This window comes from Cricetulus griseus (genome assembly GCF_003668045.3).
Source record: "Cricetulus griseus strain 17A/GY chromosome 1 unlocalized genomic scaffold, alternate assembly CriGri-PICRH-1.0 chr1_1, whole genome shotgun sequence".
NCBI classification, from domain to species: Eukaryota; Metazoa; Chordata; class Mammalia; order Rodentia; family Cricetidae; genus Cricetulus; species Cricetulus griseus.
In genome coordinates this window covers 1,787,570-1,810,221 of record NW_023276807.1, presented here as the reverse complement: position 1 = coordinate 1,810,221, position 22,652 = coordinate 1,787,570, and the positions used below count along the sequence as shown (strand labels likewise).

Sequence of the window (22,652 nt, the reverse complement as noted above, 5' to 3'; positions counted from 1 at the left end):
ATTTGCAATTGTAGTTAATTCGTTGTATTTAAATTACATTTTTAGGTTAATGTGCAAAGTAATGGGTTCACCCTAGTATCTTCATCCTGCCAAGTACTATTTGGATGCACAGACCCACTGCAATTTATCTTCACACCTGCTAATAGAAAGTGGGCTGTTTGTAGTCTATTAATAAAGCTTCTGTGATTACTGGTTTAAAAGCCTCTGAGTGGAACGTTTGTTTCTGTTGGACAGCCAGTGTCTACCTGTGGCAGATTCAGCCACCTGCAAATCAGTATTTAGGAAATCTTTGTGCCTATACTGAACAAAATGTACATTATTCTCTAAATAAAATAATGACTATTTACAAAGCATTCATATTACATTCAGTACTCTTAAGTCATTTCTTTTCTGTCCAAAGAACCCCCTTAAATATCATTGTTACACAAATACACTGGCAAAGAGTTCTTTCCATTTTTGTATGTCTGAAAAAGTCACTGCACCTTGACTTTTGAGAGAGCTATTTTTAGTATGTAAAAGAAAATCTAGTTGACAGATTATTTTTTTCCTTTTGGCACTTTTTGAAGAATTAACTGAATTGTCTTGTCTTACATGAAATAAGAAGTTCAGGCATGTAGCATCTTTATTCCTCTACGTGACATAAATCTACATTCCTGTGTGCTTTTCACATTTCATGTTTAACATAGGTTTCAGTGGTTAGATTACGACATGCCTTGTTTTCCTTTAAGATTATTATACTTGGAAAGGATCTGTGTGCATTCATAGTATTCACCAAATTGGGCAAGCATCTGGCCATTCTTTAATCTTTCTTTCCACCCCACTTGCCGAAAGTCCTGTGTTTGTGTTCAATCATATGACTGCTGAACCTTCTCCATATATTCCAGGTTTCTTTCCCCTCTCAGCTTCCAGGTCAGTTTACATGCTACATATTTTAGTGGATCTTTTCTTCTACAGTGTCTATCTTCTTGTTAACTCCTTCTATATATTTCCTTTTGTGTTTCTGTATTTTTCTGTATTTTTCTTTTTCCTTCTGTGTCCTGTTTTTAAATTTCAGGTATAAAAAAATAATCTCCAGAAATTCATGAATTTTCTTATAGTTTCATTCCTTTTCATGTTACACATTTTTCCTCCCCCCCCCCCAAAATCTAATGATTATAGCTACAACAGCCATTTGAACACTGTTGGCTACTGACTTCTCTGTCATTTCTGGGTCTTTGCAGGCTGAATTGGGGGATGCTGTTCTGTTGCTCCATGTCTAATTAATTTTGGTCACTGGCTATATATTCTCAATTTTGTATTGCTGATCATTGCATTTAGAGTAGAGTAAAATTGCTTATGTAATAATTTTACCCTTTCAAGATCAAATCTTTGAAGGCAGAGGTAGAGAATCCTTTATTGTGGGGCTACTCTTTAGGTGATCTTTCTGGAAATCTCTACCTAGTGTCTACTGATGCAGGCAACGTCAAAGTGTCTAAGGATGCAGGTGATGATGTCCTTTATTCTGGATGGAGGAAGAGAAAATGATGTCTGGCCTTAAATGGACACTGAGATCCATTCATTTTCTGTTTCCTGGTAAAAATAACTTCTGACCAAGTTTTCTAGTTACTCTTATGCATTAGCCAGACTTATGGGAACTTGTGTAGAGTTCAGGAGTACTGTCTTCAGAGACCCTCCTCAGGACCACTGTCCACAATCCCACAACTAGAAGACCAGGACCTGGCTCTTCACAGCTTTGCCCTCAGGGTCACTGTCACAATTCCAGCTACCTAGCAACGCTTGTTCAGTTACCATGGTCTGCTCCTCCATTTCAGCTAGAAGACCTGGGCCTGCCTGTTTTCTCTTGTGCTATAGTCTAGAAGCTGCCTCCTGCTGAGAAACTGAGGAAATGACTGTAGCCATTTGTTTGCCTTTAGCTGGGGTCATAGGATCATGCTTGCTTTCCAGATGTTTGAAAATTGTTGTCACAGATAGGTTGTATATGTTGCAGCTGTCTGTAGCAAGGCAGACTTTCCCATGATTTAAAATTTGACATGGAAAGTAAAAGAAATTGAGGACACACCCAAAGGGAATAGGGTCAACAACTTAACACACAGCAAAGATTTTCAACATCTCAATGTATTTGAAAAGGGTTATCATTTTTCTTTTCAAAATGAATCCTTAACCAAGCATTCAGATCCTCTGATATGTAAGCAGGCCTGTCTCTTCTATAGATAGCAATGATGTTATCATAGTAAATTAAGTAGTTGACTTATTCATTTAGCATCCTTACTGCAATTATATTCTTTCTGTTATGCAAAATACCAGCTAACCACAGATGTCTAAAGGAGGCAGAAGGGAACTTAAATAAAAGCTAGAGTTCTTTGAGCATTATTTGGCTAACGTTTGGAACATTTCATTAAAACATTAAGTGTCTAGAGGTTACTGACTTTAAAACATCTGAGATGAAGTCGACAGGGAGATTGAAGATCTGCACCCAGTTTACTGCTTTCCTTCAAAGAATATGAAGCCCCTTGAAGGAATAAAGTAGGAAAACTTTCAGCAGCTCTGCATGGAACACACAACCTTCATTAAAAATACTGCTTTGAAAAGAATCCCCACACACTGGATTGCAATGTAAATGTTAGATTGCTCAGTTAGTAATCTAGAAGGACAATTACCAAAGTGTGTCAAGTTTAACAATAGGCTGAGAAAAGGCTGCTTGAAGAGAACCATCACAACGGGTTTTACAGGGAGGGCCACAGCACCTACTACGCTCCAGAACCAGGATTTGAAAGTGGCCTTTGCTGTGACTTCCATATTACTGAAACAAGGATGAATAAGAATGTTCAGCAAGAGTGTCGATTCAAAGAGACTTGGAAGTCACAGGGCTGCCGCCAGAAACACTTAGAGCCAGTCAGAATGTGACAAGAGCTTTAAGTATAAAACAGAATGTATGGAATTATGTAGGCTAAGAAGAGCAGTGTAGGAGCTCTGAACATGGGGGCTATGTAGATTGGGAGCAAAGCAACACCTGTGGGTTGGGGTGAGGTGGGGCAGGGTGGGGAGGGGTGGGGTGGAGAGGGGAGAAGATGGGAGAAGGAAGGTCTGTGGTAAAACACACATGCTTATTTGCTCAAATGTTTAAAACCCAAGTGATTATCCCCTCCCCCCCAAAAACCCCACACAATTCTCCCTCAGAGCCTCACCAGCTAGGGTGGTGGTACAGAACCCCAGAATTTTCAGGGTAGAGCAAGGAGGATCAGTTCACGGTCAGCAAGTTCTAGATCAGGACTAGAAAAACCAAACAACCAATCAACCAATCAGCCACCACCACCAAACCATTCCATAGTTTACACGGTTTGGTTATTGTTCAAAAGAAAAGTAAAATCTCTATAGATCAAATGCCACTTCATGAACAAGGCTGTGTGTCTTGAGGGCTCCATGTGGAAGGGAACAGTGAACAAGTCAGTGCCTGTAGGGTATGATTTGCAAAGCTCCCTGAAACCAAAGAGCATGTGACAGATGATTTCTGTGGCTTATGATCTCTTCACACATTGCCCACTTTTGGTAACACTCTGCACCACAAAAGTGAGAAACAATTATATGGTTTTAGTGTCAGGAGGCCAGAGAACCATGACTTCTTCTTCAACAACTTTTTTTCTTCAGCTAAGAGAATTAAATTCTAACAAGATTAGATAATAACTCCTTAGGTGTCACAGTTGGATCAAATGCAATCTAGTTCTCATTGTTAGTCTAATTCATTCTTTAGTCCTCCTTCCTGGCCTTCTGAGTGCCAGGGTTACAGACATGGACTACAGCGTCTGTTTCAACAATCATTTCTCTTAGATCACATATGGTGCTGGGCGGCTAAAACAAGTGGAGACTTCAGCCAGCAACTTGCTTACTTTAGCACTTTGGGTGACTGTCCAGGTAGTGAGATGTCTTTGTTAGATCTAGAGTTTATATATTATCCTTCTGTGGTCTTTGGTGGAGCTGAAGACAGATAGTTATGGTTATAGTTTTCTTTAGTTATTATAAAAGATAAGCTACATATAAGACTTTAGACTCATAAAGATAAGACAGATGATATTTTCTTTAAATCTTGCTAAATGTTAATGGACTATTGTAACTATAGTTCTTTCTTGATAACTGTTTTGTTATATATTTTACTATGTTAATGTTAAAACCCTTTTTATTTAGACAGAAAAGAGGAGATGATGGGGGAGGTCCTTCTGTGTATATGTTTGTTTTATTGGTTGATAAATAAAGCACTGTTGGCCAATAGGAAAGCAGGATAGGTGGGACTAGGAGAGAAGGAGATTCTGGGAAATGTAGTAAGAAGCAGTTGCCATGTCATTGCCAGGAAGACAGGGTGTATTCCGCCGGTGTCCTCAGTCAGGTAAGTCTTATAAAATATATAGATTAATATAAAATATATAGATTAATTGTGGTTGATAATTAAGACTGAGCTAGCAAGTAAATCCTAGTCATTGGCCAGCAGCATTGTACCTAATATAAGTCTCTCTGTGTTACTTGGGCTCTAATGTGGCGGCGGGCAGAACTCGGTGAAGGCAGAAAGACTTATCGTCACACGTATCTGACTGTCCCTCATGCTGGAACCTGCTACTCTCCTACTAATCAGGAACCATCACTTTTCATTCTATTTTGGGCTAAAGAGATGGGTCAGTGGTTAAGAACACTGGCTGCTTCCAGAGGACCCAGGTTCGGTTGCTAGCACCCACATGTCAGCTCACAGCTGTCTGTAACTCTAGTTCCTAGGGATCTGACACCCTCACACAGACATACATGCAGGCAAGACAATAATTTACAGTAGAAATAAAAGAAGCAAGCTTTTCATTCTATTTTAAAAACATCTCTAATGCATTCAGTTCTCTCTGCCACCACTGTCCTAGTCTAGGTTGCTACCATTTCTTTCTTCTATGAATGACTTCATTCTAGTCTTGTTCAGGTTCAATTATCCACACTGAACCAGGGTGATTTTTTTTTTCTCCAAAGGAGATCACAACTCTGAAAGTTGTATTAATTACTCTTACCTGAAATACATACATATATACCTGCATGAATACATGCCTGTCCATGATTAGCATGTAGTACTCTCTCTCTCTAATATATATTATGTATTATCATAGCCAGCCTCCCAGAAGTCTTATTTGGACAGCTCTCTCACCCATAGGTAGTCACACAACTGTCTACTTCTATCATTAGCAAGTCAGGACTTGCATGTGCAACTAACAGAGTGTACAAGTAATCATGTGTAACTTCTGAGGCTATGCCAAAAGTGACTGGGTCTGTCTCATTCTCTTAGATACCCAGCTCTGGGAGAAGCTGGTTACCAGGAAGACAAGCCTATAGCTCTACAGAGAAGCCTATGTGAAGAAGTGGCACCTCCCACAAACAACTTCATCTCCCTCATTAGTGAGCAATCTTAGAATTGGATTCTCCAGCCCAGATCGAGTCTTCAAACGACTATAGCCCTAGATGACATAGGCTTGCAGCCTCACGAGTTTCCACCCTGCTCAAGTAAACTGTTCTGAATCTCCAATTTACAGAAATACCAGAATGAAGGGTCCTTGATGTTCCAAGACCCTCTGAAATAATTTCCCAGAGTTAAATACCAGTTCTGTGTATACTTAGACTTTATATAAATAAATGGTCCTGGTGTGTCCAACCTTCCACAATTTGCTTTTATGCTTATCACTGTTTTGAGATGTATTGGGGTTGAATCCTATTTCTTTTATTATTTATACCTATAACAGAATTCCATTGTGTGAATATAGCACTATTATCCACTAAAAATGCATTTTCTTATTATAAATACAAAAGGCAGAGAGAGAGAGAGACAGAGAGACAAAGAGAGACAAAGAGAGACAGAGAGACAGAGACAGAGACAGGGGTACCTTTTCCTTTTGGAGTTATGTGTTTTTCATCATACTATTTAAGCATCTGGAACTAGCTTCTCTGATACAGAAAGTCAGTTTTTACCAAATGGTCTGCTCTCATTCCTGCCTTCGTTTTATAAAAGCAATTCTATCACATGCTGAATTTCCATTGGCACAAGGTTTCTCTAACCTGATGCAATAATCTTTCCCATGCCAACATGTCAATTGTTTGGATGATATCAATTAACATGTGCTCTAGGAAAGCTGTGCCCCCCTTGCTCTCCTACCCTATATCTGTCTGAGATGTCTGTAGTTTTACTCACTTGTAGGCATTCTGAGGAAGTTCATCAGTCTGTTGGGTTTTGCCTAGTAGTAAACCCACTTTACAGATTCACTGGGGGAGATGAATAATTTTGCCACTACCATCTTCACAAGGACTAATATACATAACTCTGCATTTATTCTATTTTCTATGTCCTGCAATACAGTTTACTCTTTTCAGTAGTGTCTCAGATAGTTTTATTAGTTTTACATCTAGAGAGAAATATTTGAATAGTACTACACCCATGGGAATAGTTTTTGGTCAAACTATATGCTAGGCTAAGCACAAAATTATAACTTTAGGAGAATGAACTTTTATTTTGGTGATGACAAAAAGCCTCTCTATACACTGTATAGAAACATTCTTGGAGTGTCCACAGTTAACACATGTAAATAAAAATGTGCTTGCTTCAAAATAACCTCAGAAGAGTCACTTACATAAAAAATACTTCTTTCTTTAAAGTCATAATATATTAATGTTAAAAATACAAGATCTGTCTCATTCTCACTTGAAAAATAATCATGCCTTAAATCATTTTGTGTCACTGTGACAAAATACTTGAGGTGAAAGTGTAAGGAAAAGGGAATTTGTTTAGCTCACAGCCTGGAAACATCTCCTCAGGACGTTATGTGGCTTTACATGGTGGATGATATCACACAGCAAGAACGGCGTGAACAGCAAGTGGATTCATACAGAGGGGGTGAAAGGGTAAATAGGGGTGAAGGGGTAACAGCTTTGTAACAGTCTGTCCTAAGGAAAAGTCCAACTCCTATAAAACCTCACCCATTCTGAGACATCTAGCCTGGTTTCTTGACATTTAACCCAATCTTTTGAGAAAACCATTAATGAGGCTGGTGATCCCGAGACCTAACACCTCCCAGAGGTCTCACCACTGATAGAAAGAACTGCATCAAGGAGATAAGCCTCTACAAGAGTTTTGGTTGGGGCAAGTCACACTAGACCATACTAACAGATGGAAATAATTATACAGGAAACATCCTCTAGGCTACACATGGTGGTGCGTACATGTACTTGGGAGGCAGGTGTAGGAGGATTGCTAACTCAAGATCAGCCTAGACTGTCTAGCAAGTTGAAGGTCAGCCTGGACTCAGAGTCATATCCTGTTCCAAATATGTAGCACTGAGTTGACAACATGGCCTAGAGGATAAAGGCATCTGCTGCCAACCTGATGACCTTAATTTGATCCCCAGAACCTACACGGCAGAAGAATAGAATTAACTCCTGTCAATTGTTCTCTGATCTCCATATGTGTGTCATGGTATGAGTGGCCCCTCTAATAAATACACATAATTCCCACCAAAATAACTATAGGGTTGGGGGGCAGTGCACTGGTGGGATACTTGGCTGGCATGTAAAAGCATTGGGTTTGGTCTCTAGTGCACACACAGAGAAGAAGAAAATATGTACCTTTCCATATTAATATTTGATTACGTTTATTTATGTGTACACACTGTAAGGCATATGTGTTGAGGTCAGAGGTCACCTTTCGAAAGTTGGTTCTTTCCATCCATTTCATGGGTTTGGGTGATTGAACTCAGGATATCAGGTTTGGTAACAAGTCCCTTTACCCGATGAGGTATCTTGCCAACCCTCCAGATTAATATGTAAAAATCCACATTTTATTCATATCAATAATTTGATAAACACAGTTGTTTGAGTCTTATCAGCAATATAAGTTAATTTTAATCATATCAACTAAATATTTTATTGTATACCTCATGTAATTACTAGTCAACTGACTCAGGAATTAAATAAAATATTGTCATTAAGACATCGTAAGGTTTAAATTATGAAAGTGAAAAGGCATCCTTCAATGTATGATGAACAGTGGCGTAGCCTCCAACTTTCCTAATTATAGTTCTCTTAAAATCAGTTTATGAAAATAATTAACTCATGGTAAGTGCCAGAAAACCTTTGTGCTGAGTAAAGGCCATTGCCTTAGTCAGTGTTCTATTGCTGTAAGAGCCACCACGACCACAGCAACTGTTATAAAAGAAAGCACTTAACTGGGGGCTGGCTTATAGTTTCAGAGGCTTAGTCCATTATCATCATGATAGGGAGTGAAAGACCCCTGCCCCTTAGCCCTTTCTTTCTCAAGTTTGTCTCCTCTTCCTCCTGTCGGCTTCCCCCATCCCCACCCCCGGCGGCTTCCACTTCCCCCGCCACCGCCGCACGCACGAGCCCAGCCCCGAGAACGAGCACCAGGTGGGCTGGCCCGAGAACGAGCACCAGGTGGGCCAGCACGAGGGCGAGCACCAGGTGGGCTGGCACGAGAACAAACACCAAGTGAGCCGGCCTGGAGCCCTGCCCCTGAGCCCCCGCCCGATGAGAAACACACCGTCCCAAGGTCTCCGCCCCCAAGATCAGCCATCTGGACGCGGAGGGAGGGGGAATTAAGTCTATTGTACCAGACACCAGACCTTGAGAATATGCTGATCTGGAATGGCTCTGTGTCTCATTTGAACCATCCAATAGAAATGATTCTGTATTTCGCCTCATTTGAAAGACTCTATGTTTCACCTCATTTGAATAACTCTGTACTTTGCCTCATTTGAATAACCCTGTATAGCGCCTCATATACATTGACCAATGGGAATAGCTCTGTACAATGCCTCATTAGAATTATCCAATAGAATCCCTGCTCCTAGCTTGCGCCTTTTTCCCTATATAAGGACCCCTTTCCCTTGGCTCGGGGCGCTTGGCCTCACAGAAGCTAAGTCGCCCGGGTACCCGTATCTCCAATAAAGCCTCTTGCGGTTTTGCATCCAAGCTCGTGGTCTCGCTGATTCCTGGGTGCGGGTCTCCTTCTACGAAAGTACCTCTTCGGGGGGTCTTTCAGGAGCAAAGTGGTCAGCAGACAGGAACTGGAGCCATAGCTGAGACCTTAACATCCTGATCCACAGGCAGAGAGAGAAAGGAACTGGGCCTGGCAACAACAAGGCCACCCCTCATAACCCTGCTAATTCTTTCAAACAGCAATACTTCCTGGTGACTAAGCCTTGAAATATATGAACCTACGGGGGCCATTCTTACTCAACCACCATAGCCATTCTCTCTCCTTCTACTCTACTAAAGATTAAATAGGGAATTCAATTTTTTTATTTTGGTTTTGTAAAAATGAAATCCTGCCAAGTGTGGTGGCAAATTCCTTTAATCCCAGCACCAAGGAGACAGAGGCCAGTGGATCGCTATGGGTTCCAGGCAAGCCCAAGCTACACACACAGTGAGACAGTGATAAAAACAAGCAAACAAATAATTGACAAGAAAATGAAACCTCATCTTAACTTTTCTATATTTTTATTTTAAAAGAATGTTTTTGATGGTGCTGTCATGAAAGTAACCTTAAGCATATTTTGATTCTGGGACCATTTCAATTTCTGAGTGATAAAAAGCTAAATACATGCACAAGTGCAGCCAGTGGGACAGCAGCAAAACTATGGGACCCAGAATCTCAGTTCTGGTAGTGTTCAGCTCTGCCAGAAGACAACAGCGTGGCTCTATGGTCAGGCTAACTGAACACAGCTGACCCTGTGTTTCCTCACCTATCATTCAACTCTGCTCGTGTCTTTCAAGGCTGCTGAGAAGATTCACTGAAAATGTAATAACACTATTTCTGGCTCAGAAGTTTCTCACACACGGCTAGGAAAATTCCCCAATCATCCCTTTGAATGTCTCAAGAACAAAAAATGACTCATTCCACTGAAGACCATGAGAAGAGTCTCAGCTCAACAGTGATGCTGGCTTCACCATAGAGTGGCCCTGGTGATGGTAATGGTTGGTCAAAGTTTTGTGGTCTATTACAAAAACGAAGGTCGTTTTCTGGCTGACCATGATTCCTGGCGTTGCCCCAAACGGGTGAAGATTTACGTTCACTCAGAAACCTGCACATGATGTTTTATAGCAGCTGCTACAGTTGGGTCTAATGGCCTAGAGTCACCAGGGAAACACGTGTCTCAAAGAAGGCTTGTCTCCATCAGGCTGGCTTGTGGGCGTGTCTGCAGGGCGTGTCTTAGTTGTACAGGGTGAGGGGAGAACACCTGATGTGAATGTGGTGGCACCATTCCCAAGCTTTGTGAGTGAGAAACTGAGATTGGTTGGTAGCTGAGGCATGTACCAATTCTCTTCTCTCTGCTCTCAACTATGGATGTGATGTGATGTGACCTACCGCGATGGACAATAACTGGAGCTGTGAGCCAGGATTAACTCTTTCTTCCCTACGCTGCTTTTTGTCAGGGCATTTCATCCCAGCCAGGGAAACCAAAGTGGCACAGTAAGTAGCTTTGCTCAAGATTACAAAAAACCTTGGAAACTGAGCTAGGAAGCCATGAAGAAAAGACATGGAGGACAACGCCTTCCTGGAAGTGGGGTCTTGCTATGGCGTCAGGCTCATTTCAGACTCAGCTAAAGGACTCTCCTACCTTAGCATCTGGAGTCACTAGGAGCACAAGGATTTGCCACACTGTTCCTGGCCTGATGGATGACATTCAAATGCATATTACTAAGTGAAAGAAGTCCATCTGAAAAGGCTGCCTGTGTGGTTCCAACCCTGTGATAGGCTGGAAAGGGCAAAACTATGACAGACTGAAAAAGACCAGCAGGCCCATAGGCACTGTGGTTCATGCCTCTAATTCCAGCACCAGGAGTCTAGGGTAGGGAGGTTGCTCTGAACTCAAAGCCAGTCTGGGCTGCATATAGAATTCCAGGCTATCATGGACTACAGAATGGGGCTCTGTAATAAGGGAAGAAGAAAAGAGAAGGAAGAGGGAGGGAGAGAGAAGGAGGGAGGTGAAAAGGGACAGGGAGAGAAGAAGAGAGAAGAGGAAACAGGGAAGGGAGAGCAGGAGCAGTGAGCATTCTTATTGGCCACACTGTCGTTCCAGCCCCGACTCTGTTTTTAGAAACATTGTGTTATACAACTTCAGTTGGCATTTCTTAACATTTTTGATTAATTGACCTTTGAGAACCTGATGAAATGTAGACTTCTTTAGCTCAGTTTCCTGGAAAAAAAAAAAACCCTAAACAATTTGCACATAAAACTCTTACATACAATTTATTTTTCTGAAGTAGCAACTAATTTCTTTCATATTGTCTATTAGAAAAATAAATGCTCAAGAAAGCTGAATTTTTTTCTCATTTCAGAGCAAAGTAATGAACATTTCCTGTTTTCATAAAAGAAATAAATCACACAAAATTTAAAAATTAATCCTAAAACTTTAATTCAGTAAAATTTAATTCTATATGAAGGATCATGTTGAGGCTGCTATTATTTGACTGGAGTAGAGAAAACAAAGGTGCAGGTAAAATGCTATGGCCCAGGGCAGTAATCCCTGTATTGGGGGATTGAGGCAGGGGATCATGAGTTCAAAGCCAGCCTGGGCCTTGAGTGGGACCCTGTCTCAAAAACAAAATAAAACAAAAACAATACAAAAACTCAAACAAACAATCAAGGACATTGCCCAAGGGCCTGGCTTCAGAACCTGGTACCTTGAATGTCCTCTTTGGCACTGAAGACTGTGTGCCTTGCTCTTTGATGTTAGATATAGTGACAACTCAAACACTGACAAGGTGCGTGGTAAGAAATGCAAGCAAGTGCCACCCATCCTGCCAAATGATAGAGGGCAGGCTTGCACAGGGAACTTGAGGACTTGTCACTCAATTTGAGGTTTTCTGAGCAGAGGTAATCTTCAGAGCTCTGAGGTTTTCCTAAACACCTGCAGACAATACTTCCTTCAGCTGTGGCAATCCACACGCTTATCCTTGTCTAATGACCTAACTCAGAGACAGCTTAGCTACACATGGCTGTGAGGTGAGAAGATCACACACTCATCATGGAGTCCCAAACATTCCCAAGTTAAGTCCATCCATGAATAAGTAACATCTGTATCCATGTTCCCAGCCAAGGCCTAAGAAACGAATTTTATATTTCAATCCTTTCTGCAGATAAAAAACAAACCAAAATCAAAACCTTGTTCTCATGACATGGACACCGTGAAAGGACGACAGAGTTCATTTTGGCCTGCTAGAAGACTCTTCAGAGCCATCTTGAGGCAGGGGAATAAAGCAGTGCACTGTTGCAATGGGCGGTGTGAGGCAGGGAATAAAGCAATGCACTGTTGCAATAGGCGGCATGAAGCAGGGAATAAAGCAATGCACTGTTGCAATGGGCAGTGTGAGACAGAGAATAAAGCAATGCACTGCTGCAATGGGCAGTGTGAGACAGGGAATAAAGCAATGCACTGCTGCAATGGGCAGTGTGAGGCAGGGAATAAAGCAATGCACTGTTGCAATGGGCGGTGTGAGGCAGGGAAATAATGCACTGTTGCAATGGGCGGTGTGAGGCAGGGGAATAAAGCAATGCACTGTTGCAATGGGCAGCATGAAGCAGGGAAATAATGCACTGTTGTAATGGGCGGCACTGCTTTCTCCCTGGCAATCTAGGTGTCTGTGATGCTAAGTACAGAGAATGTACCATCTGTGCAGAGTACCAAGATCTTCCTTACAGAAAAAAAAAAAAAAAGTCTTTTCCTCCCTCGTGGCTATTTTAGCAAAGAAATTGAATGTTCTTTCAAAGATGTTGTAGCCATTCACAGTGGAGAGAGCCCTTCCAGCTTCCACAGAGACTTACACCTCTAGGGATTTTTTTTTTTTTTTTGAGTCAGAATATATATCAACAGAAAAACCAGGAACTAACTGCTTAGACCAAGGCCAGTTATTTCACCAAGCTCATTTAGGAGGGAAATGAGAGTTTGATTCCCTCAAAATATTGAAAAGTATGCAGTCTTGGAATGGATGCCATCATCTGAAATCTGACATGTTTGCTTCTCCTCCAAGCTAAGCCCCTGCAACACTGTCAGCATGTAAGGCTGTGATGTGGGCGTTCTCAGCGATGTGAAAATCCGGGCTTGCCGAATCCTTCAAGAAAGGGGCTCTATGATGGAACAAGTCCAACTTCACATTTTGGTAAGGATTCAAACTGAAACCCCAGTTTACAAAAAGTCCAAATTGTCAGACATATCTTTTAAATAGAAGAATAGAAAGTGTTTCCGTTTTCACGGCATTGCATTTAGGAAGTGAGTTCTGGTTGTGTTAAAACCAGAGGCTCTGCGGTCTGTCACCTTCCTGATTAAGGAGCTTCCTTATTGTCATGTTTCTTTTGTTGCCACACCACTTTTTAAAGTTAAAATGAAAGATATGTACTTGATATGTGATATTTGTCCTTGGTGTGATATGTATACATGTTATGTGACATATAAACTAGATATGATAATGACAACAGAGAACTCCAGCTGTGTATGAGTAGTTACTAACAGTGTCACTCAACTCAATAAATCTTTCTCCCTTCAACCACTTTTAGAAGTCCTAGTACTTAGTTGGTTGATGGACAGGGGATCAATCACTGAGTTCTAGACTAGCCTAAGATATATAACAAGACCCTGTCTCCAAAAAGCAAGAAACAGATAAAGAACTAATCTCAGTTGTTGACTTGACTACATCTGGAGTCAACTGAAACCCAAACATCTAGGCACACTTATGAGAGATGTTCTTGACTGGGTCATTTGAGGGCTGAAGGCTCACATGAAATCTGGGTCACACCTTCAAGTGACAGTCCTTAAAAAAGGACACAGAAAAGAGCTTTGGCTTTTTGCCTGCTTGTCTCCATTCTTGCTGAAGATCATCTATCCTGCTCTCAGGCATTCCTTCCAATGGTGATAGAACCTACTTCTTCAGGATTCCAATGTAGACCAAAGACCAGCTGAGACTCAGGCTCATGGACTGAACAACTATTAGATTCTTGGACTTTCCTTCAGGAGTCAGCCATTATTGGACTCACTGGGTCACAGCCTGTAAGTCACTCTAATGAATAATCCTCTCTAATACATATTCATTTTACCCATTCTGTTCTTTTAGAGAACCTTGGCTAATACAGAACTCTTACAACCCAATAGTAAGAACATAAATGTCACTGCTCCCTCTAGCTGCTGCTACATAGTGCTTTGTAGACACAGTAGGGAAGCTGCAACCATGAAATCTCAACAACAGGGCTGCCTAACCAAGTCCTACATAATTAGAACACCAGGCAACATGGCAAACATGGACAAGAGAAATTTCACAGGCCCCAGGCCTAAAATGAAGAGCTACAGGCAACTAACAGCTGCCGAGAGAATCAATTTTCTCCAGGAACAAGCTCCCTGATGGGTTATCCACCCCAAGCTGTCAGCCCTCAATATATGTACATACATGTCACATTAAATGGACTCACGCCTGTGTATGTAACAATCATAATTAAAGAGGGCATGAATTCTTTAGGAAGTTATGGGGATATGGGAGGAGCTGGAGAGGAGAAAGGGAGGGGCAGAAATGAGGTAAATACAGTACTCACCTGTGAAATTCTAAAAAAAAATAAATATAGAGATGAAACTGATAGGACAGAAACTAAAGTGGGGAAAACAAGGTATATACATGGTTCTGCCACCATTTATAGATCCTAGCCTAAGAACTAGAAATACCACCATGTCTGGACTGACCAAACATGTCACTAAACAGGATTTTCAGGACCTGTCACTATGAAGATTATTTGTCCTCAAATGATTTAGAAGGCAACCATACCTTCTGTTGAGTGCAAATCAGACACAATTCCACCACAATTCGTATGCAGTGCAAAGGTGAGCAGACTGTGTCACCAGACAAAGAAACTGCAGGCACTGGCACAGGCTATTTTTCTCCATCTTTTCTAGTTCACTTTTCACTCTCTGGATAGAGGGGAAGATGTGGTCTTGACTTATATAAATCAACTGACCTCAGCTTTGAATGTCACCTTCTTTTACTCTCAGCACTATCCTGGATTGAATGACAAATCTGAGCCAGCCTACCCATGTCAGAATTGCTTTCATTAAAACAAAGGGAATCCCTGAAGGCTTTAAGCAGGTCTGAACCATAGTCCATACGTTTCACTACTAGTCATTTACATTGAGGGTCTGGGGCCAGGAAAACCGAAGTGTCTTTGCTGTGGGTGCTTTGCTGTCGTCACACACACTGCTTACAGCAGAAGTGCTGGCTCTGCAAGGCCAGTGCATGTTTCTCTTGCTGTCTTCACAAGTGAGAAAGCGGGCCAGGCTGGGCCATGCAGAGTTACTCCCCGTGGTTATACAGCCACAGGTGTAGCTTGTATTTGTAACCTTCCTTAAGCATAATATTTAGAGGAAACAGGGGTATGGGTGGGGTGTACAGGCCTTTGCACCTGGTTCAAAGACATTGGAATGGCTCTCGTTGGGGACTGCTAGCTACTGTGGAACTGGTCTAGGGCTTTCACTTGGTCCTCAAAAGTGTTTGATACAAGAAAAGCCAAGAATGTGTTCAATTGCTTTTGGTAGAGGACTTCAACATTTAAGATAATCTATGTTTTATATCAGCTATTATATAATCATAATTAGAAGATCTTTCAAATGATATAATTAGTAAAACTATTGAGAAGCAGTATCTTTAAATTCATAATTATAATTACATAATGCACCGTTTTAGGCTGTACATTTTAAAACCGAAGGTCAATTCACCATGAGATACTAAGAATGACCTAGGAATAACAACAGAGTATGGTGAATGATGGTAAGACTGTTTGTTAATGGTGACTAAACTTAATTTACTGGAGTACATCAGGCAGAGAAACTCTAATATACTGACCTAAGGCAAAATTAGTTTTGCAGTTTGCAGTGCGAAATAAGAGGCTGAGGGTATAATTTAGTAGTAGTGTGTTTTGCCTAGTACCTGTAAGGCTCCGGATCAATCTCTAGCATCACACACGCACGCACGCACGCAGGCACGCATGCATACCCACATGCACACACACAGATGGGGCATGAAATAAAAAGATGTATAATTGGAAGGTAGCAAGAATACTGAGCTGCATTAAATCAAATGGTGTTGTGCTTCCATTTCTTAATAACTAATGTAAGTTGTGTTTTTTTTTTTGAACATTTATTTATTTTGTGTGTGTTTGATGTGTGCATGCCATGGCTTATGTGTGGAGGTCAGCGAGCAAATTGTGGGGGTTGGTTCTCTCCTTCCACCATGTGTGTACTAGGAATCAAACTCAAGTCATCAGACTTGCAGGCAAGTACTTTTTACCTGCTGAGCCATCTTGACAGCTCCAGGAAAGTTTTTTCTTTCTTTCTTTCTTTTTTTAATTAATGGAACTTATTTTCCCATGACCCTTCACTGTCATGTCCTTCCAAGGGCTCCTTACTCAGAAGTGCCTTGATAAGTACATGCATCAGGAAAGTTTTCTTAAGGGCAAAATATCAGTAGAATGGGGGGGGACTTTTAAAAAGTTGATATCCTGGGCTGGGGGTGTAAATCAGTATCAGAGTACTTGTTTACAGAGTACATGCCCAAACCCTGGGTTTAATCCTAACACACACACACACACACACACACACACACACACACACACACACACACACACACACACACATTTGTATGCTTTCATTTTAAAATTATGTGTGCGAGAGAGAGAGAGAGAGAGAGAGAGAGAGAGAGAGAGAGAGAGAGAGAGAGAGGAGGGAGGGAGAGTGGGAGAGAGGAAGGGAGGGAGAGAGGGAGAGAGAGAGAACACCCATGCAAATATGAGACATAAGTGCAGTGCCTGTGGAATTCAGAAGACAGTGCCAGATCCCCTAGAGCTGGAGTTATAGGCAGTTGTGAGCCACCCAATGTGTGTTCTGGGAACTGAACTCAGGTCTGCAAGAGGAGTACATGCTCTTAACTGCTGAGCCATCTCTCCAGCCCCAGCTTTCATTTGCTCTTGTACAAATATTGTTTTTAACCTCTTGTGGAGTATAGGGATAACCTATTAGCATTTATGATTTTGGATAACATTCAATCACACTTTTGTACAACTGTATCATTATTAGATAACGGGTACTTCCACATGGGTTGATATATAGGAACACAGTAAATTCAATGAGTGGTAAAATTAATACAAATTCCTATATGGACTCATTAGTTTTAATCAGTCACCATGAATGAATATCACACCAACCAAAGGCACCCAAGCTTCCTCTTTAAGCATGATTTGGTTGATATTAAATATATACATATATTTTAAATATGAGTTATAATAACATTGACTATATAATACTTCCTAAATTATAAAGGCTAGACATTTATAATGAAGTACTCTTAGGTGGCACAAGCTAAGAGGCTCAGCCCTGTGGATTCTTTCTTACATGAAGAGAACATCTCTTCACTGGAAAGGGCCAATGGTGTCTGGCAGGGGAAAGGAGCACAACGACCCAGGAGTGGCACCGGTGATGTGGTGAGCCCGAATTTGGTTATGCATGACATCAAGACAGTACTGCAGGAAGGGAAACTCTTCTGCTTTAGAAGGGTTTGGGAAAGAAGGGAGTAAGAGGTACTACGGGCCTCTGGCTCTTGGCCATGTGACAAGTTCTGGCATCTGGTGCACATAGGTACTAAGCCGTGACTGGGGGCTCATGCCTGTCCTCCAGTTGCTTTTCAACTTATGTGTTTACTAGTGTCTCTCTGGCAGCTGTTTGTTTTTAGGGTACACGAACAACAAGAATGGCAGGTTACCTTTCTCTTGGTTTGCTTTTCAGTCTAATTTTCCATTCAGTCTCTCTGTTCTATAAATGAGTGACCACCAAAGGGTCTCGAGATCTCCAAAGGCTGAGGGATTACCCAAAACATAAGCAAACGATTATACATTCAGATTACCAAACAGCACTGGGGAAAGGATTCTGGTTACACTGTGACACTCATACTGATGACATACAGGGGATCCCAGGGATTGCATGATTCATCTTGGGCTTCTTCAGTTTCAGTGTCCTTGTGAATTTGCAAGATGCTCTTTTAGTGTCTGCTGTCTAAGAATTAACACTTATGGAGTTGAATTTAGAAGAAGATCAAACTAAGGCTTAAACAAAAACACTGAAAAGTCAAGCCCTAAGCAAAGCACTGTAAACTGAAATTTATGGTAGATATGGTAGTTAAAGTTAGAAACACACAACCGGGGGGGAAAAAAAAAAAAAAGGAAAGTTTCAGTCCTGTTGCCCATCTGGCATTGTGGACATTTACAAAGGATCCCGTGTGATCCCCAAGGATCTGCTAACCCCTCCCACATTAAACAAGGGCCCAAGGGGCTGAAGGGTGGCTCAGTGGTTAAGAACACCTGTTTTCACAGAGGACCTGGGTTTAATTCCCAGCACTCACACAGAGGCTCACACTATTCATAACTCTAGTTCCAGTACCCGCTCTATGACCTCCATGGGCACCAAACATACAAGCAGTACACAGACATACATTCAAGCAAAACACTCATACACAGAAAATAAAATAAAATAAAATGATTCTTTTAAAAGGGGGAGGGGCACCCAAGCATGAGGAAAGAGACAAGGACAGAGGGCCACACAGACGTGGAACTTTCTGTGACTCAGGGAAGGGGCTGCAGCATTTGACCAGTATCCAGGATGTGAAAACCTGGTGGTTAGGAAACACCAAGTGGCGCTCCTCTGATGCTCGAGGAATCATGGTCCCTGCTTCTAAACATGAACGAGCATTAAGGACCTATGAAGATCTGATGGCGGCAGGCTCGGTTTTCTGGGTTAACCCGCTGAATTCACTGGACCCTCATCCCAGTTCCACTTCTTTTCTGTAACCCCCCCCCCATTCCCCTGGTCCCCAAGACAACCACAAGTGGGAGTGTGGTTTCTACATCAATGAGCTGGGCTGGAGAGATGGTCCAGCAGGTAAAAGTACCTGCTGCCAAGCCAGATGATCTCAGTTCAGTGCTCAGAACACACACGGTGGAAGAATGGAACAGACCTGCTCAAGTTGTCCTCTGACCCCCGAATGTGTACCACGTCATGCACGTGACCTTCCCCCAAAATAAATAAAAGTAATAAAATTATTTAAAATAAGTTTATGTGTTAACTAAAAAAAAAAAATCTGGAAACACTAAGTTAAAGAGGGAAAAAAAATAAGACATAAAAATGGATTCGCCAAAACTCACCATCAGAGGGCACAACCGTACTGCAATAAGCAGCTCCCACGCTCTGCCAGGAAGCCGGCCTCTGGTGTGCCTAGAAGACAAAAGCCAGGTCAACTGTCAGGGCAGATCAATGTGAGACATGTGTGCCCCAAATACCACTAGCTTTTGAATGTGTAAGTACTATGGTTTCTCCATGGAAAAGTTGAAAATACAATACAAGGAAACAACAAAAGGGATTCCTAGCATCCTAAACTATGGGCAACAAGCACTTTGGTCTGTTTCCACACCACAAACGAACACGTCTTCATACATGCAGATAGGCACAGAATCATATTGAATGAAATAAGAATCATGCCTGACAAACTATTTTTACAGACTTTAGAAGCAATCCTGATTAAGCATTATTCTTTCTAAATTTCCTTGCTTCTTCCCCATGTTGGACCTTAGGTTGGCACCTCTTTCCTGTATGTCATCAAAGAACAAGATGTACTGTGTGTTTACAGCATTTGAGTAGGCACTGGCTCTTGCTCATTACTTTTCTTATTAAAAACTTGGACAGGCAACTCAGTGCTTGAGCCCAGAGCATTAGAAGGAAATCACAGCGACACATTTTTGCCACGTCTTTGAAGGGCAGTGCTGTGGCTGTGAGTTCAGGACTGGAGTTCTCAGAATTAAATTAGCCTTCAGGAAGAGTCCTGAATACATTGCTGATTAAGTCCTTCGTTGGTGCCTTTCCCTTTCCCAGTATCCAAGAATACGACAGGAGGAAGACAGGAAGGCACTAAATAACTAAACCCACACTAAGACAAAGAGAAGCATTCTGAAATAATGCATACCATCACTCAACTGTACCATAGGACACAGGAGTCTTATCAATTCCCACCTTCTTCTGCCTAAAGACAGTAGGGAATGTAAGGCTACCTGTGGTGGCTTGAATGAGAATGGCTCCCATAGGCTCTTGTGTTTAAATGTTTGTCCCTAGTTGGTGGAACTGTTTGGGAAGGATTAGGAGGTGTGCTCTTGTTGGAGGAGGTGTGTCACTGGAGGAGGGCTTTGAAGGTTTCAAAAGCCTAAGCCAGGTATCTGCCGCTTGTAGATCAAAGCTTCGGCTACTGCTCCAGCACCATGCCTGCCTGCCTGAGTGCCACTATGCTTCCCCACCATGATGATCATGGGCTAACCCTCAGATTTCTGCAGGCAAGTCCCAATTAAATGCTTCCTTTTATAAGTTGCCTTGGTCATACAGCCTTTATAGAGTCTCTTCAGAGGACTAGAAAAGTAACTATGACACTAATATTTAGAAAAAAGTAAACAGATCACTTAAAATTACTGGACAGAAAGTTTGTAGATTGTTCTATCTTTTGGGTTTAAAATTTTGACTCACAGGAGTTAATTTCAGTCTCTCCCATAGCAGCAGAAACGCAGCTGTCCACAGAGGCAAAGGACCCATCTTTGCCTGACCTCAGATGGCATCTGCAACATTTCCCATATACTTATATGAATTTACATCTGTTTCTGACCTTCTATTCTGTCCAATGATCTGTCGCTCGTGCCCTGGTAACCATTCTGGTTCCACGCTCTATTTTTATGGTAAATTTTAGTATCTGGTATAGTTAGTCATCATGAGAACTAAATGAGTAAAATACACAAAGCATGTACAGTGCCTGGTATACAGTAAGGGATCAGTAAATGTTAACCATTTTGTTTTGAGACCATGTTAATTCCACCAGTTAGCATAGGGGAGACTACCATCCATATAATTTCTAGTCTTTGTACTCAGGAGTCTTTGTGTTTTGAGATATTCTGATGAGATGTTTAATGTTCTGATTGTGGCGCTTTTTTTTTTTTTTTTTTTTTTTTTTTTTTTTTTTTTTTTTTTTTGAGACAGGGTCTTTCTGTGTAGCCTTGGCTGTCCTGAAACTCGTTCTGTAGACCAGGCTGGTCTTGAACTCAGAGAGATCTGCCTGCTTCTGCCTCCCAAGTGCTGGGATTAAAGGTGTGCACCACCACTGCCCGACTGGTTTCTTCTTTAAAACAGTTTACTTGGTAAACTAAAGCGTGGTCATGAATACTTACAGTCCCAGCACCCAGGAAACAGATAGAAAGATTGCAAGCGCTAACTTATAATGTTGGCTTTCTTTACTGTTTGGCTCCCTCTCTTCCCTTAGCTTCTTGAATGTCATTGCTGGGTAAGATCTACTTTGCTCCCTCCTCCCCCATGCATCATACTGAGTCAGCATTTGCCTCTCCTGATTGCTTTCAGGTGTATGCGCCTATCCAACACACTTAACTTTCCTCTGGATTTTGGAAGTTCCTGTAGCACAAATAATAAAAACCCAGAGACAGATTTTTTTGGGTTAAAGCTGAAGATCAAAAAAGCAAAGTGGTCAGCCATTAGAGAGTTCTCACCTCTACCAATGCTCAGACAGAAAGGGTGATCCTGTCCTCAGACTGCATCTCTAGACTGCATCTGTCTCCACCAAACCTTAGACTGCACTGGGCTCCTGTCTCCTCCCGCCTTATATTCCTCTCTAGTGCTGGGACTAAAGGCGTGGGATCTCAAGTGCTGGGATCACCTTTGTGTAAGCTTTATTTCTCTTTTAGACTGAATCAATTTCCTGCAGCTCAGGGTGGCCTTGATCTAACAGCGATCCATTTGCCTGTCTCCAGAGTACTGGAATTAAAGGTGTGGACCACCACTGCCTGGCTAACTAGTGTGGCTAGTTTTGCTCTCTGATCTTCAGGAAAGCTTTATTTGTTAGATCATAAACAAAATATCACCACAAGGTGGAATTCTTTGTAATAAATTATTTATTTAGTTTGTTAATTGTATCCTCTGACCCATGGGGCAAGAACTTTTGATTAGTTTATTCATGAATAGTGTCAAACAAATGCTAAATCTTGATAATTATAGCTTGTATAAAATATACTTTATGTAAAAATAAAAATCCTCCCTCTATTATGAGTACTGAGGCTTTTTATGTCCTTTTCCCATTTAGTTCAGGTGTCAATTACCTTCCTGCTTACCCATTCATCTCAACCCTCATCATATGACACTCTTGCTGGGATTTTCTTAGATGGCTGTCATTGGCGACTGTATGGAAAGCATGAGTTTATACAGTTTCCCCCCCCCTTCTCCTCCCACACTGTGGAGGCTTTAAAGATGCAGATTATCCTCTGTGAATATAAATTCTGCATTTGTTTTCATCTTAATTCTGTAGATAATGGGCTCCATGCTCCCTGACAATTCTGTGGCTACCGTTTCTGCTTTCATTGCTTCGATGACCAAGCTTCTTCCTGGAGAAGAGCTCCTGAGGACTGAATTTTCTGAAGCCTGAAATATTAATTACTAAACTAATCTTTCCTGGAGGACCTGGTAAAGTACTGAATGCTGCTTTTGGGGAGTCTGAGGCCAGCCACGAACTCT

General features: G+C 41.6%; 1 protein-coding gene and 1 long non-coding RNA gene across 6 annotated transcripts in view; one reads left to right on the top strand and one right to left on the bottom strand.

Moving 5' to 3' along the window:
• The window catches only part of LOC118239622, a 43,735-nt gene extending 38,062 nt beyond the window's left edge, over positions 1 to 5,673 (top strand). The window contains exon 2 of the long non-coding RNA XR_004772240.1: positions 5,306 to 5,673. This is a non-coding gene — a long non-coding RNA (uncharacterized LOC118239622). The remainder of the gene's footprint in view (positions 1 to 5,305) is intronic.
• The window catches only part of Mcu (mitochondrial calcium uniporter), a 164,803-nt gene that overhangs the window by 19,394 nt on the left and 122,757 nt on the right, over positions 1 to 22,652 (bottom strand). For all 5 annotated transcript variants that reach the window (XM_027388325.2, XM_027388326.2, XM_035452218.1 and 2 more), the window contains one exon: positions 19,247 to 19,316. In XM_027388325.2, coding sequence (XP_027244126.1) covers positions 19,247 to 19,316 — 70 coding nt within the window. The remainder of the gene's footprint in view (positions 1 to 19,246; positions 19,317 to 22,652) is intronic.